This window comes from Macaca fascicularis, chromosome 8, assembly GCF_037993035.2.
Source record: "Macaca fascicularis isolate 582-1 chromosome 8, T2T-MFA8v1.1".
Classification (NCBI taxonomy): Eukaryota; Metazoa; Chordata; class Mammalia; order Primates; family Cercopithecidae; genus Macaca; species Macaca fascicularis.
In genome coordinates this window covers 108,335,500-108,350,544 of record NC_088382.1, presented here as the reverse complement: position 1 = coordinate 108,350,544, position 15,045 = coordinate 108,335,500, and the positions used below count along the sequence as shown (strand labels likewise).

General features: G+C 34.7%; 1 protein-coding gene across 8 annotated transcripts in view; it reads left to right on the top strand.

Annotated features, from left to right (window-relative positions):
- STK3 (serine/threonine kinase 3) overlaps positions 1–15,045 on the top strand; it is a 331,890-nt gene that overhangs the window by 87,839 nt on the left and 229,006 nt on the right. For all 8 annotated transcript variants that reach the window (XM_005563776.4, XM_015455063.4, XM_074000046.1 and 5 more), the window contains 2 exons: positions 12,425–12,589; positions 13,182–13,349. In XM_005563776.4, coding sequence (XP_005563833.1) covers positions 12,425–12,589; positions 13,182–13,349 — 333 coding nt within the window. The remainder of the gene's footprint in view (positions 1–12,424; positions 12,590–13,181; positions 13,350–15,045) is intronic.

Here is a 15,045-nt window from a genome sequence, read left to right as displayed (position 1 = left end):
TTCTCCCAGTTCTATTTCCCTTTCCTCAGTCAGGCCCACCTTCATATACTTTATTTTTATATTGTACATTCCTCTGCAGGCAGACTGCCTGTCATTGCCAGGTCTGCAGTGAGCCCTTCTTCCCTGTCAGAAGCCTGACCCCATAGCACACTGTAACAGTGGTTATTTGGAGTGATGTGGTTTAGTGGAAAGACCTTTGGATGTGGAGCAGGAAGACCAAGCTTCAGTACTTGGATTGTTACTTATTAGCTCTGTGACCCTGGGTACATTGGGTAACTCCTCTCTGCTTCAGTTTCCTAATCTTGAAATTGATCTAATATCAGATTACTTGCTTTACCTACATCAGTGTTTTCTTGTGGGAAAAAAAACATGCTAAGTGTCAGAGGACTCTGTAACCTGTAAAGTTCTACACAAATGTAAATTGCCACTTTTTACTGTTAAGGTAAAAACTTTAAAAAGTGGTAATTTAGTTTTAAATCACAGGTGATTTAAGAATTGTATGATGTTTCTTGAAATAGTGGATATTCTTCAGCATTAGAAAAACATATTAAAAGATCATTGTGTCTTATCTTACTTTTGTTTAATCTTAGGAAATAAAGAAATATATGTAAGTTAATTTTCCAGGAAATGGAAAGTTAGTTCCTTGGATGGCAGATTTCTAATTTTAACGGTTTTATATGGAGATCTTCTAAAATTGCATTGCATAATTATCTGCACTTTTAACTAGAGTGTACTTTTAACTGCTCCATTCCTTTTAATTATATAAATTATAGAGAAAAAAACACGAGCACATTGTAAAAATTTCAAATAATACAAAAGGGTACAAAAGAGGAAGTTAATGTCTTCACATCTGCCCTTCAATTTTACTTCCTTGAGGTTATGTCAGTTAATTTCTTGTGGATTCTTTCACCACCTATATATGTATATCTTGTTTTACCCAAGGGATTAATACCATATGTAATGTTTTATACCTTACCATTTTTCGTTTTCAACTTCTGGGATGTCTTAGATACCTTCCCATACCAGTACATTATAGGTCTTATGTGTGTGTAACAGAATGTATTTATTTCAGTCTTCTGGATGAAAGTGACTTCTAACTTTTTAGTGTTTTGCTGCTACAGTCAAAGCTGCAGGGAACTTTCGTACATATGTATTGGCGTATTTGTGTTGTGATCATTGGATGCGTTACATGAAATGGAATTACTGAGCCAAAGGACATGTTCATTTTTTATAACAATTTTTTGGGAGAACTGAGAGGATGCTAACTGAGCATATGATTCTTTAGTGCTAAGGCACTTTCAGTTGTGGGAAAAGACTCTAGATAGTATTTAAGACCTACCTAAAGTAGGAAAGATGGATTTTGCTTTCGGCGCCTTTTGGCTTCTCTGCATGCTCTCTTCTTCATCTTATGAATAATTTTACTTAAGGTGTTCACTATTAATTCCACCACACCAGTCTCTCTTAGGATTCTAAGCAAGGTTATAGACCTGTTACTCCTCCTCCTATTATTTTTACAAATTATTTTATTATTAAATTCTCCACTTCTGTTTTCCTCCTTTTAGTCTCTGAGAGCCTGCTGTCAGTTTTCTTCCTAAAAGTTCAGATATGATCATGCCGTCTTTCCACTTAAAAATATGTAGGTGTATAAAACAATTTGGCCCTAATCTGACTTCCCATTTTGCACTATTTTCCCATACACATTATGTTCAAACACAAAGAACCATTCACTGGTAATGCACGTTATGTATTTTTATGCTCGGTGCCTTTGCACATGCCGTATGTATCCTTCCCTCTTTGGTCACCTGATAAACTTTGTTCACTCTTTTAGATTCAGCTTAAAAGTCATCTCTATGAAGTCTTTCCTAAGTGGTAGAATGGTAAGGTAGATGGTTGAGGCTGGCAGGAACTGTATTCAGGGCCTTAAATGTTGTATTAGATGGTTTGGATTTTAAGAGTACTGGTTCTGATGCATTATCAGCTTTAAGAACTGCTGTCCTGGAGTGCTCCTATTGCTAATCCTGTTGTTGCAGGCATCGCTTGTGTTGTAATTAATTGTTCCTATTCCTTTCCCACAAAATTCTGAGTGTCATGAAGACAGGGATCATGTAACAGACTTTTAGCGAATTCTTGTTAGTGCCTACCTTCTACAATTCTGTTTGGGTGTTAAATGAAATGAAACCTGTAGAGTGGTTGACATAGTAAGAACTCAATAAATGCAAGCTGTTATTGTTATCACCATTGTTAACACTGGATAGATTAATCCTGACTTGAGGAATATAGGGTGATTTCTTGAAAGAGGCAAAGTTTGATCCAGGCCTTAAAAGACTGTGTAAGGATTACATTGATGAGTTTTGATCAGTTTTTAAGACCTTATGCAAGTGCCTATGAAAGTAAAACTTAAATGAGGTATCTATACTTACCTATTTATGGCATTTGAAAGGGGGACATATGTCCAATTTTTTGTATCCTTACTATCTAATAGGTATTAAATGTAAAATTAATGCATCATTTTATATGCATAAATAATTATGTCTAAAAGGTGGAGTTTAGCTAAGATTGTGAAAGACTTATTAGAAAATTAAAATTCTTAATTTTGTATGAAATTAAAACCTCACTTGAATTCATTTTACTGTTCTAAAACCATTAAGGCAGTATATGTATTTTAAAACCATTTGTGCATGTGCCCTTGAGACAAGTTGGTGGGTGTATTTTTATCAAAACCATATACACAGTGACATATTAAACATATCATATTATTATACTAATCATGTGACTATAGAAACAAAAGTAACCAGAGGACTAAAGCCTATCAAAACCATCTTTTTGTTTTTGTACAATGAAATTCTTCTTAAATTTGCCAGTGAATTCATACCAATTGAAACCAGATGTAGACTTCCGTCTTTTAATATATTAGCTCAGCTATAAATGTCTTATTTTCATCACTGATTGCTGAGTATTTCATTCATAGTTTATTATCTCTCTACCACCCTTCTTTAAAAAAATACAACAAAACAGACTATAAAATGTGATTCAAGGGATTTAAAAATGACATCGCACCATTTGTATAGTGACCTAAATGAAATTAAATCTGTAATGTATTGAGGATAACTTAATTAAATCCACAAATGAAGTACTCTGTTGATAAAATTTTTCGTGTTCCAATCAGTGGCTCCACAGATTTTTTTGTTTGTTTGTTTTAAGGGATTCTTAACAGATACCACTGAAGAAAGTGTTAGCTGTGATTTGAGAATGGATCTAACGCTTTTCCATCTTGGAACTGAATTCTTACATTATCTTCTGTATGAAGCAGATCCTCTCTCATGTGTTTTCTCCCCCTCGGTGTTTTCAATATAAATCTGACCATTTTGAAATAGTTGGGTATGGACCTATCCAGCCTCATGAAAAGTCTTAAAGATATGAGAAAGATACTGCTCTAAATTTTATGTCATAATAGGAAGAAGTAGCTCTCTTTGTTGCCAAATAAAAATCTAGCTACTTTTGGTGATTGGCTGTGTTTATATGTAAATGAAATTTGTTAAAACAGCTAGAGAGTATTTGAAAACAAAACTCCATCTATCTAGGAAAATGACTGTCAACTTCTTTATTTTTTAATAACAAAATGGTTAACAGATATCCAAATGACATGAAATAAGCATGATACAAACATCTAGATCAGAACCTGCTATATGGTGTCCACTAAATATATGTTCTTATTTCCTTCCACTCTTCTCCTTTTCCATTAGTGACACATACTTGTAGAGTGCCTTAAATCTTGATATAGATATTTCTCTTGTCCAAAGTTCATTGGGCACCATTGATATTTAAAAGAGACCAAGTAAACATTTATCTTCCAAATTTGCTAAGATTTGTCTCCATTTTGGTACAAGGCTGAAATTTGGCCTATCACTTTTTGTCATTTTTCTCATTGTAGTGGAAGGAAGAAGACTGGGCCTTACTTGGTTTTTGAGTACCATTTTATAATTGTTATATTTCTATTCTTTAGTTCATTAGTTACTCTATTAATAGTCTTTCCTTTCTCTGGATAGGGAGCTACTTTTTTTATTTAAAGCTTGATTTTAATGCCATTTCCTCTCTCTATTCCTAATTAATTGCACTCCTTTTTGGGTATGTTTCACTTTGAAAGAACGTTTTATGATTGTTTATGAGTTTCTAAGTCTGTATTTCCTGCTAGATTGGAGCCCCATGAGGTTAGGTTAGAGATTTTAAAAAAAATTAAATCTAGAGTAGGTGCTCAGTAAATGATTTTTCAGTGGCTGAATGTTACCTAGTGTTTCTTGGAAAATACTTCTGAATTCTTATGTCACTTTTATACTCTGGTTTACATTCTGGTTATATATGTGCTGTTATTCTCAGCAATATTGTAACCCCTGGGGTAATTTTATATTTGATACTTTATTGTTTTAATTTGCTTTTCTTTGATAATTAGTGCAGTGTAATAGTTTCCATGTATGTTAATTAGCTCTTTTTTTTAGTTTTGTGAATTTTATGTTCATTTCTTTGGCCTGTTTATTTATTGAGATTTTATTGTTTTTCTGAAGGTTTTATATGAGCTCTTTATGTTCTAAATAAATAATTCTATACATTAATATCTTGCTATGACTTTTTTTTCTTTTTAAAAATTTATTTAGTTTTTTTTAGAGACAAGGCCTCACTATGTTGCCCAGCCTGGACTTGAACAAACTCCTGGGCTCATGTGATCCTCCCACCTCAGTGTCCTGAGTAGCTGGGACTATAGATAGGCCTGTGCCACCGCAACTGGCTATTTTTCTGAGTTTTCTGAGGTTATGTAGAACCTTATATGTATTCTAAGCTTATGTATTCTAAGTTTTTGTGTAGACAAAACTAATAAGTTCTCATAATTCTTTCTTTGCTTTTTTTTGATTAGAAACTATCTTTCCTGCTTAGTGATTTGAAACTTACTTTGGTTTTCTTCTAAGTATTTTTAAAATGTTTAAATCATTGATTTATATATTTATTTTAGTAGAATTAAGTGTCTGTTTTCAATTAAATGCTTATAGAGTCACCCATTAATGTACTCAAGGTTACTCTTCAGGCCAGGTGAGTGTGCTTACTTCCACAGTTCATTAACAGGTGTATTTGTTTTGTTTGGCTGGCATACCATTTAAAATAACTTAAATTTGAATGCTGAGCTGGGGCAGGTACTCTGCCTGATATTCAGGGATGATCATTTTGCTGCCTATTTATGGCTGGTTTCTATTCTTACTGTTGTTTACCACTGGTAGCTGTTCTGATTGGTTGGTATTGTGGTTGGCAGCTGTCCTGATTAGACATTTGCTTTAATGACTGTCAGATATTTTGAATATCACCCTTAGAACAAGCCTCAAAATCCCCAATTTTTCTTATATTAGACTAATTCATATATTTATGTTTGTGACATCTGGCAGTGGTGTGATGGAAGTAATATTGATTGCTGAAGAAATGTGGGGTTTACTACTTAGTAGTTGTATGACATTCGGTAGTCCATTTAATTTCTCTGAATTTGTTTCCTTATCTGTTAAAAGGAATAATAATAAGTGTTTCTGCTTACTTACTTGAGTAGAGAAATCACATAAAATGTTTTTATAAACTGTAAAGAAATATAAAAATTTAAGACAACAGTATGCCTTTATGTTCTAGAAAATACTTCTCCACCTGTTTATTGTTGTTTAAAGTGATTTTATTGAGGGATAGGAACCTTTCATTTCATAAGTGAATTTAAAAGTCTTAAAGTACCGATACTGCTTTTAAGTCTTAATACTAAATTGGGTTGTTAAAATAAATTTAAATTAAGCTCTATTCATGTACTTGTATAAATGACTGGATATTGCATCGTTTTTTGATTGAGGAGGATATGAAGCAAATGAGAAGACATTGACTCTCTGAATTAGTGGGAGGGATTTATTACCAAAGGGAGGAAAACATAATGAAAGAGAGGTTGTATAAACTTCAGATCTGCACTCTCCACCTTTAACAGTTCAGGGCCAAATTCAGGTTATGCCCTCCGATATTCTTGTCTGCTTCATTAGGACTGGGATTATCAGTTTCCGTGTCCCTGTACACCCAACACCTTGAGCAGTATCAGCGCAGTGATAGAGCCAATCAAGTGTATATTGGCTGAATGAACACATAGATTGATGCCCAAATGAGTGAGAATTTTATTTAGTGAAGATTGCCTTTACGTGAAGATACTTTGATAACATAGAATCATAGAGTTGGAATGACCCTTTCAAGTCATTGAGCAAAGCCAGACAGTTCATGAATTCGTATAATGTCCCTGGAAAATCCTCCTTTAGTCTTGCTGTGGATTTGTCCAGTGACTTTATAGCATTGAAATCAGACAGATCCTAAGACCCTGAAGTACAGTCAGTTTACTTAATTCTGAACATTCTTTAGTAGAGCAGTGAAATATAGGGTACAGGAGCAGAGATAACAAATCAGAGTTAATAGAAAATTAGTGACTTATTGGTTGGAAATAGTAGAATGTTAAGAGATAAAAACTGAAGTCTAGGTAACTAGAAAGGTCTGTATTGAAGTAACTAAACAAGACACAATTTTATGGGCTGATGCTGCTTTTATTAACACCCCAAGCTTTTTAGTCTTTATAGAAAGAGTGGAGGATGAGGACAGACGAGAAAACTTAGGTGCATATGACAGCACCACCACCTTGCCCACCGTCTGTAGTGGTCCATTGTGATGGCCCTAAACAACACTCCTACCTCCCTCTCCCTCACATTTGGCTGCACACCACTAACTTAGAAAGACTGGGAACATCAGATGAAGGTGTCTCCTTTCTTTTTGTATCGACAAGTCTGTACCCATTCATTCATTATTTATCAAGTGCTGTCTGTACACCAGGCGTAGCTCCAGGCATTGTGATACATCAGTGAACAAAGTGTTCACAAAGCATTCTTGTGGACCCTTTCTAGTGCAGTACTGTCCACAAGAAACACAAGCCACATATAATTTTAAATTTTTGAGTAGCCACATTAAAAAAAGTGAAATTAACTTTCATAATATAACAGACATATTAATATAAAACATTAATATAATATAATATGAAATACCATATTTAATACTTATATTAAACACTAACATTTTATATGTTCAACATTAATATATTAATAATATAATATGTAAATATTTATTGGGTAATCAATATATAAATTTTAACACAATAGCTTAGATTCTTTTTGTATTAAGCCTTGATCTTTGGTGTATATTTTACATTTACAGCATATCTGAAAAATTAGAATACCCACATTTCAAATGTTTAGGAGCCATGTGTGGTTAGTGGTACTCTATTGGATGGTGCGGCTTTAGAGTATGGTGCTTGCTTTCTCTGCACTGTCAAGTCAGACCATCTAGTCTGAGGTAGAGAATAAATTCCTGGAAGTACCAGAATTTTCAGGTAATCTAGACTCCTTTTCTATGGCCAGTAAAGCCTTATATGATCTGGTCCTTGCCTGTCTCTCAGATCTCATCTAGAGCTAGTCTTCTCCTGGTGCATTAAACTTCAGCCTTCTTTATTCAACTCAAATATGGTGAGCTTTTTCTTGAATCAAGACATTTCCCCCCCTCGGTTTTACTTTTATTGTGCCAAGATACACATAAACAAAATTTGCCCTGTTAGCCATTTTTAAGTATGCAGTTCAATGGCATTAAATACATTTATAAAGTTGTGCAATTATCCTCATTATCCATCCCCCTCTTTTCATCTTGTAAGACTGAAACTCTGTACCCATTAAGCACTAACTCTCCATTCTCTGCTACTTCAGCCCCTGGTAACCACTGTTCTACTGTCTATCTCTATGATTTTGGTAACTCTGAGTATTTCATATAAGCAGGATCATACATTAGTTGTCTTTTTTGTGACTGACTTCATTTAGCGTAATGTACTCAAGCTTCAGCCATGTTGTAGCATATTGCAGAACTGCCTTCCCTTTTAAGGCTGTATAAAATTCAATTGTATGTTTCTACCACATTTTACTTATTCATTTGTCTGTCAGATGACATTTGGGTTGCTTCCACTTTTTTAGCCATTGTGGATGTTGCTGCTATGAACGTGGGTGTACACTCATCACGAGGTGAAACTTGTTCAAAAATACCTCTTTGAGACCCTGCATTTAGTTCTTTTGAGTATTTACCCAAAAGTGAAATTGCTGGGTCATAAGGTAATTTTATGTTTAACTTTTAAAGGAATCTTTATACTGTTTTCCACACCATTTTACATTCCCATTAGCTATATACAAAGGTTCCAATTTCTCTGCTACTTCGCCAACATTTGTTCTTTTCTGTCTTTTGATAATAGCCATCATAATGGGTGTGAAGTGGTATCTCATTATGTTTTTGATTCACATTTCTCTTATGATTAGTGATGTTGAGGATCTTTCCACTTGCCTCTTGGCCATTTGTATATCTTTGGAGAAATATCTATACAAGTCCTTTACCCATTTTTGAATTTGATTTTTTTTATTGTTAAGTTTTAGGAGTTCTGTATGTTATATTCTGTATGTTAATGTCTTACCAGATATGTAATTTGTAAATATTTTCTCCCATTCTGTGGGTTGTCTTTTTACTCTGTTGATACTGTCTTTGGATGCGCGTTTTTTTTTTTTTTTTTTTTTAATTTTCATGAAGTCCAATTTGCCTGTTTTATTCTTGTGTGTTCTCTGCGCCTTTTTGGTTGTATCTGATAAACCATTGCCAAATCTGGTATTCTGAGGTTTTTGCCCTGTTTTATTTTTTCCCAAGAGTAGCATAGTTTTAGGTCTTATGTTTAGGTCTTTGATCCATTTTCTATTAATTTTTGTGTATGGTGCTAGGTAAGGGTTCACCTTATTCTTTAGCACACGGGTATCCAGTTGTGCCAGTACTGTTTGTTGAAAATACTATTCATTTCCTGTTGAATGTTCTTGACACTCTTGTTGAAAATAATTTGATTATGTATACAAGGGTTATTTCTGGGTTTTCTACTCTGTTCCATCCATCTGTCTGTCTGTGTTTATGCCAGTGCCACATTGTTTTGATTACAATAGCTTTGTAATAAGTTTTGAAATCAGGAACTATGAGACTTACAGCTTTGTTCTTCTATTTTCAGTATTGTTTTGGCTATTTGGGGCCCCTTGAGATTTCATACAAATTTTAGGATAAGTTTTTCTATTTCTGCAATAAACATCACTGGGATTTTGGTAGGGATTGTGTTGAATCTGTAGGTTGCTTTGGGTAGCATGGGCATCTTAAAAACATTAAATTTTCTTATCTATGAAGTTATGATAGGTTTTTATTTATTAATGTCTTAAATTTGTTTTTTCAGCAGTGTTTTTTAGTTTTCATTGTACAGATATTTCACCTTGTTGGTGAAATTAATTCCTAAGTATTTTATTCTTTAAAATAAAGAAATTCTATTTCTATTGTAAACAGATTTTTTTTTGTAATTTCCTTTTCAGATTGCTCATTGGTAATATATAAAAATATAACTGATTTTCATGGGTTGATTTTTGTATACTGCTGCTTTGTTGAATTTATTTATTACTTCTAATAGGTTTTTTTGTGGAAGCTTTAGAATTTTCTACATGTATGATCATATCATCTGTGAACAGAGATAGTTTTACTTATTTTTTTCCAGTTTGGATGGCTTTATTTGGTTTTCTTGCCTAATTGCTCTGGCTAGAACCTCCAGTACTATGTGGAACAGAAGTATTAGGTTGGTGCAAAAGTAACCACGGTTTTTGCCATTACTTTTGCACCAACCTAATAGCATCCTTGCATTGTTCCTGATCTTTGAGGAAAAGCTTTCAGTCTTACAGCTTTGAGTATGACGTTTACTTTGGGTTTTTTATATATGGCTTTTACTATGGTGAGATAGTTTCCTTCTATTCATATTAGTTGTGTGTTTTATGAAAAGTTAAATTTAGTCAAATGCTTTTTCTGTTTTCATTTGAAATGATCATGTGTTTTCGTCTCCATTCTGTTAAGGTGGTGTATTACATTGTTTGAGTTTGTATGTTGAATCATTCTTGCATTCCAGGAATACTTTCCAGTTGGTCATGGTGTATAACCTTTTAAGAGCCTGTTGAAGTGGGTGTGCTGTATTTTGTTGAGGATTTTTCTATCAATGTTCATCAGGGATATTAGTCTGTAGTTGTTTTGTAGTGACTTTGTCTGGCTTTGATATCAGAATAATGCCTCTTAAAATGAGATTGGAAGTGTTCTCTCTTATTCAGTGTTTTAGAAAATTTGAGAAGTTGAATCAAGATATTTTAATCTTTTTTTTTTCCCCCTTTTTGTGGAATGTATGTTCCCAGATAGCCATTCACATGACTGGCCCCCTTATATCATTTAGACTTTAGTAAAATGTCTTTTGGGCCTTTTTGAATATCAGTCTAAAGTAGCTTCTCAGTCATTCTCTATCAGTAGCTCTCTATTATTGTCCTCATAGCAATTTTTACAGACATTTTCCTGTGTTATCCTGTTTTCTATCAAATTATCCCTTTGCTTATAGATAGAATATAAGCTTGAGAGCAGTCTCTATCATTTAGAGTTTTTATGGTTAGTTCTATTACGTAGGCATGATTGATTAAGTCTTTGGACATTTGTGCTTAACTAAATCTCTACCCCTTCTCTCCCTGCAGCCCTCCCGTAAGTCAGAGGTTGGGCTGAAATTTCCAAACTTCTAATCACTTGGTTGGTTTTTTTGGCAACCAGCTCCCATCCTGAAGCTAAGTAGGCTCCCACCACGAGTCACCTGATCAGTATAAATTCTGGTATGGTTGAAAGGAGCTTATTATGAATGACAAAAGACATCCCCTCTCACTCTTGTGAGAGGGGTGAGAAAACAAAGATAAAATATCTTGATTCAACTTCTCACTCACTCAGTCAATTCATAGGGTCTTAGGAGATTTTGTGCCAAGAACCTACAAAGACCAAATATTTCTTATGATTTCATAATGTCACACTACCTTACAAGATTGTTTTAAGAATAAATGAGAGAATGCATGCAAAACTCTTAGCACATTGCCTGGTACAGATAGCAGTGGCTCTACTGCTATAGCTGTTAAGATTTTCTTCCCCCATCCGTCTCTTCCTTGGCATTCTGTGCTCTCCCCTTTTTCCTTCCTCTGATAACCTTTGCTTGTGTTTCCATTTTCCTAATCTTTCTCTGACATTTTTTTCTTCTGAGTTCTCAATATTAGGTCAGAAGTCCAGGACTTGGAAGGGTTAGGAGTGGCATTGTTGTAGGAGCTTCTTGCAGAAGATTCATTTCAAGCCCCCCTCCCTCATTTACTTTCCTTTAGCTGTTGGTTTCATTTTCATCAAGAATCTGAAATATCTCAGGGGAAGTATCTGAATTTACTTTTTCAGAACAGATATTAGCTGTGATAGTGCCCCCCCTCCCCCCAGTGTTAGAAGATGTGGGAAATAGTGATTCCTTGTATCAGGCTGATTCTTGAGATATGTCCTTTGCTTTAGGAATACTGATGACACTGATAATCTTTTTTTTTTTTTTCTTTTTTTTTTTGAGATGAAGTCTCACTGTGTCGCCCAGGCTGGCGTGCAATGATGTGATCTCAGGTCACTGCAACCTCTGCCTTGAACTTGAGCCTGGGAGGGTTCAAGTGACTCTCCTACCTCAGCCTCTTGAGTAGCTGGGATTACAGGTGCATGCCATCACGCCTGGCTAATTTTTGTATTTTTAGTAGAGACAAGGTTTCACCATGTGGGCCAGGCTGGTTTCGAACTCTTGACCTCAAGTGATCTGCTCGCCTCGGCCTCCCGAAGTGTTGGGATTACAACTGTGAGCCACCACGCCCTGCTGATACTGATAATCTTAAAGAGAGAAATTTAATGATCCTTTCATTAGTAAAATGTGTAATAAGAGTAACAAAGCGTATTGTGGGAAGAAGAGGTTCTCTATTATTTACCCCTTTAGCATTTTCCTGGAGGTTTAGTGGTCATTAGAAAGAAGTACTTGTGGCTAGGCATGGTGGCTCACACCTATAATCCCAGCACTTTGGGAGGCTGAGGAAGGAGAATTGTTTGAATTGAGAATTGTTCTCCTCCTGAGGAGGAGAATTGTTTGAAGCAAGGAGTTCAAGACTAGCCCAGGCAACAGAGCGAGACCCCCCCATCTCTACAAAAGTAAAAATAAGTTAACCTGTTGGGGTGGCATGTGCCTATAGTTCTAGCTACTCGGGAAGCTGAGGTGGGAGCATGACTTGAGCCCAGGAATTTGAGGCTGCAGTGAGCTATCACCACACCACTGCACTGTAGCCTGGGCAACAGACTGGGGTCTCTTAAAAAAGCACACACACACACAGAAAGACATACTTGTTACTAGTGCTCTTTTGTAAGAGTTTATCTAACATGGCATTTTAATTATGGTTTAAAAAATATTTCTTTCCAGTTAACAGAAGATGAAATTGCAACCATTCTTAAATCTACATTGAAAGGACTAGAATATTTGCATTTTATGAGAAAAATACACAGAGATATAAAAGCTGGAAATATTCTCCTCAATACAGAAGGACATGCAAAATTGGCAGATTTTGGAGTGGCTGGTCAGTTAACAGTAAGTTAACTTTAATAATTTTCTAAACACTTGGCTAATTTGTTCAGATTTTATTATAACTAAACTTCCATAACTTTTTGAGGGGGAATGGAAAGAAATGTGTAACTTTAATTTTTGTGGAGAAAGAACCATAATTGAGCCAAATTTGAGTATTATTTAATTTATCATTTAGGGTGATTGAATATGAAAATATATCTTGTAATCGAAATGCTTAAATGTTCTAAAAGGGAAGCTACGTAGCTCATTTCTGTAGCTTTTATTGAATATGAAAATATATCTTGTAATCGAAATGCTTAAATGTTCTGAAAGGGAAGCTACGTAGCTCATTTCTGTAGCTTTTATCATTATAGCACTATCTTTAATGACTGTGTTTAATGACGGTAGTGGGGATAAGTTACCTGTGGACTCTTGGTTATTTTCAGAATTCAAAATTCCTAAGTATGTCATAACTAGTTGAAATTTTAGCAAAATAGTCAATTTCTGATATAATCTGTGGCATTGGAGGTTTCAACATTTTTTAAAAGAATGTTTGGCATACAGATTTCCTTTGTGCTTTTGTAGTAGTATTTATGGCTATGTAACGTTATTGCAGGATACAATGGCAAAACGCAATACTGTAATAGGAACTCCATTTTGGATGGCTCCTGAGGTGATTCAAGAAATAGGCTATAACTGTGTGGCCGACATCTGGTCCCTCGGCATTACTTCCATAGAAATGGCTGAAGGAAAACCTCCTTATGCTGATATACATCCAATGAGGGTAAGAAAATTATGGTTTGCTGAAAATGTTAGCCTTATATAAGTGTTGCAGTTTTGTAATGTCAGTGTAAGTAAATATAAACTAAATAAGTTCATTTAAATGTATTCTTTTTAAAAATGGTAAAATTACCTCTTAAAGATTGGTAACTCTTAACTTCTCTTCCGTGTTCTTAATTGTGAGAAAAGAACTGAAGGCTTTGTATATCTCTACCATCACTGTTCTCCTCCCCCAAAAATATACCCGTAAAATTTTTGCTTGCTTTTCAATAGAAGAAAGGGTTGGTAAATCCTCTTTGCTCTTCAGTTTATTGTTTTCTCGATTGTGGTAGTGGAAGAGTTTGAAGTAATCATTTCTCACTTTTTTACCCACTCTGTAATTTATACCTTACTGTGTTTTTTTTTTTTTTCTGCCCTTTCTCTTCTTTGGTCTGAGGATGGTATTAAGCAATCCTAATTTCTAATATTACTATGCACATGTAAAGGAATTCGGCTAATTTTTTTAAATGAATGCTTATTGAGAAGATGGAATTCCTTTTTTGAACATCGTTATATGCTTCTGTGACCTGTGCAGGATAATTTTTGGAGTTTGAAATATATATCTTGCATATTCAAATCTAATTGCCTATGTTTCAGGGTTTGTGATGATATACTTTTTAGGTTTATTACTATGTGAATCATATAGATAAGTTCATCATCATAGATAAGTACATTTATCTTTGTATACTTATTGCCCTCTAGTGGCTGTAGTTATCTCAATAAGGATGTAGGAATGAGGGGAAGAGTGTATGTATGTGTGTATTTGTAGAAAAGAGAAGATAATGTCATGGTGGCTGGAGGAATGTGAAGTAAATAGATAGGAAGAGGAAGAATGCATTATTTTAGAATATCTGAAGAAGAATAAATTAGAATTACATCTGATATTATAATGCTATTGTGGCTTCAATTTCGATAATATAGGTAACAGTATATTATACAGAAAATATTTGAAAATCTGTCTGCTGTATTGAAACATTTTAAAGAGAGACTATTATTATTATTTTTCTTTTGAGACAGGGTCTCACTCTGTCACCCAGCCTGGAGTGTAGTAGTGCTACCATAGCTCACTCGAGCCTTGACCTCCTGGGCTCAGGTGATCTTCCCACCTCAGCCTGCAGAGTAGCTGGGGCTATAGGTATGCACCACCATGACCAACTAATTTTTTGTAGAGACAGGGTGTCGCCATGTTGCCCAGGCTGGTCTCCAACTCCTGGGCTCAAGCGATCCACCCACCTCGGCTTCCCAAAGTGCTGGGATAACAGGAGTGTGCTCAACCTAGAATTCTTTGAGTAATATACAATAGTATATTAAGTAGTATACTTATTGTATATAAGTATATATAAGTAGTATGCAATATGTACCATCTTCCTCTTCCTTGTGTATATAAATTCCTTTTGGTAAATGAAAAATAAAAATAGCATCAATTGTTTGAAAATAACATGAAAAATAACAAGGTCAGCATAAAAACAGGAACACAAAGTCTGTATTTCATCTCTGATCATTAGTTATCTGTGGTTGTTTTAGTTAGGATGTTTGTAGGGTGATCCTCAAAGTAGGCGTATTTGAGTTTGAATCAGTGAGTTTTACTAAATTACCCAAGGCAACCTAGGTAATTATGAGAGCTGGGATTTAACCTAGGACTTCCATTATTACTATTCTGC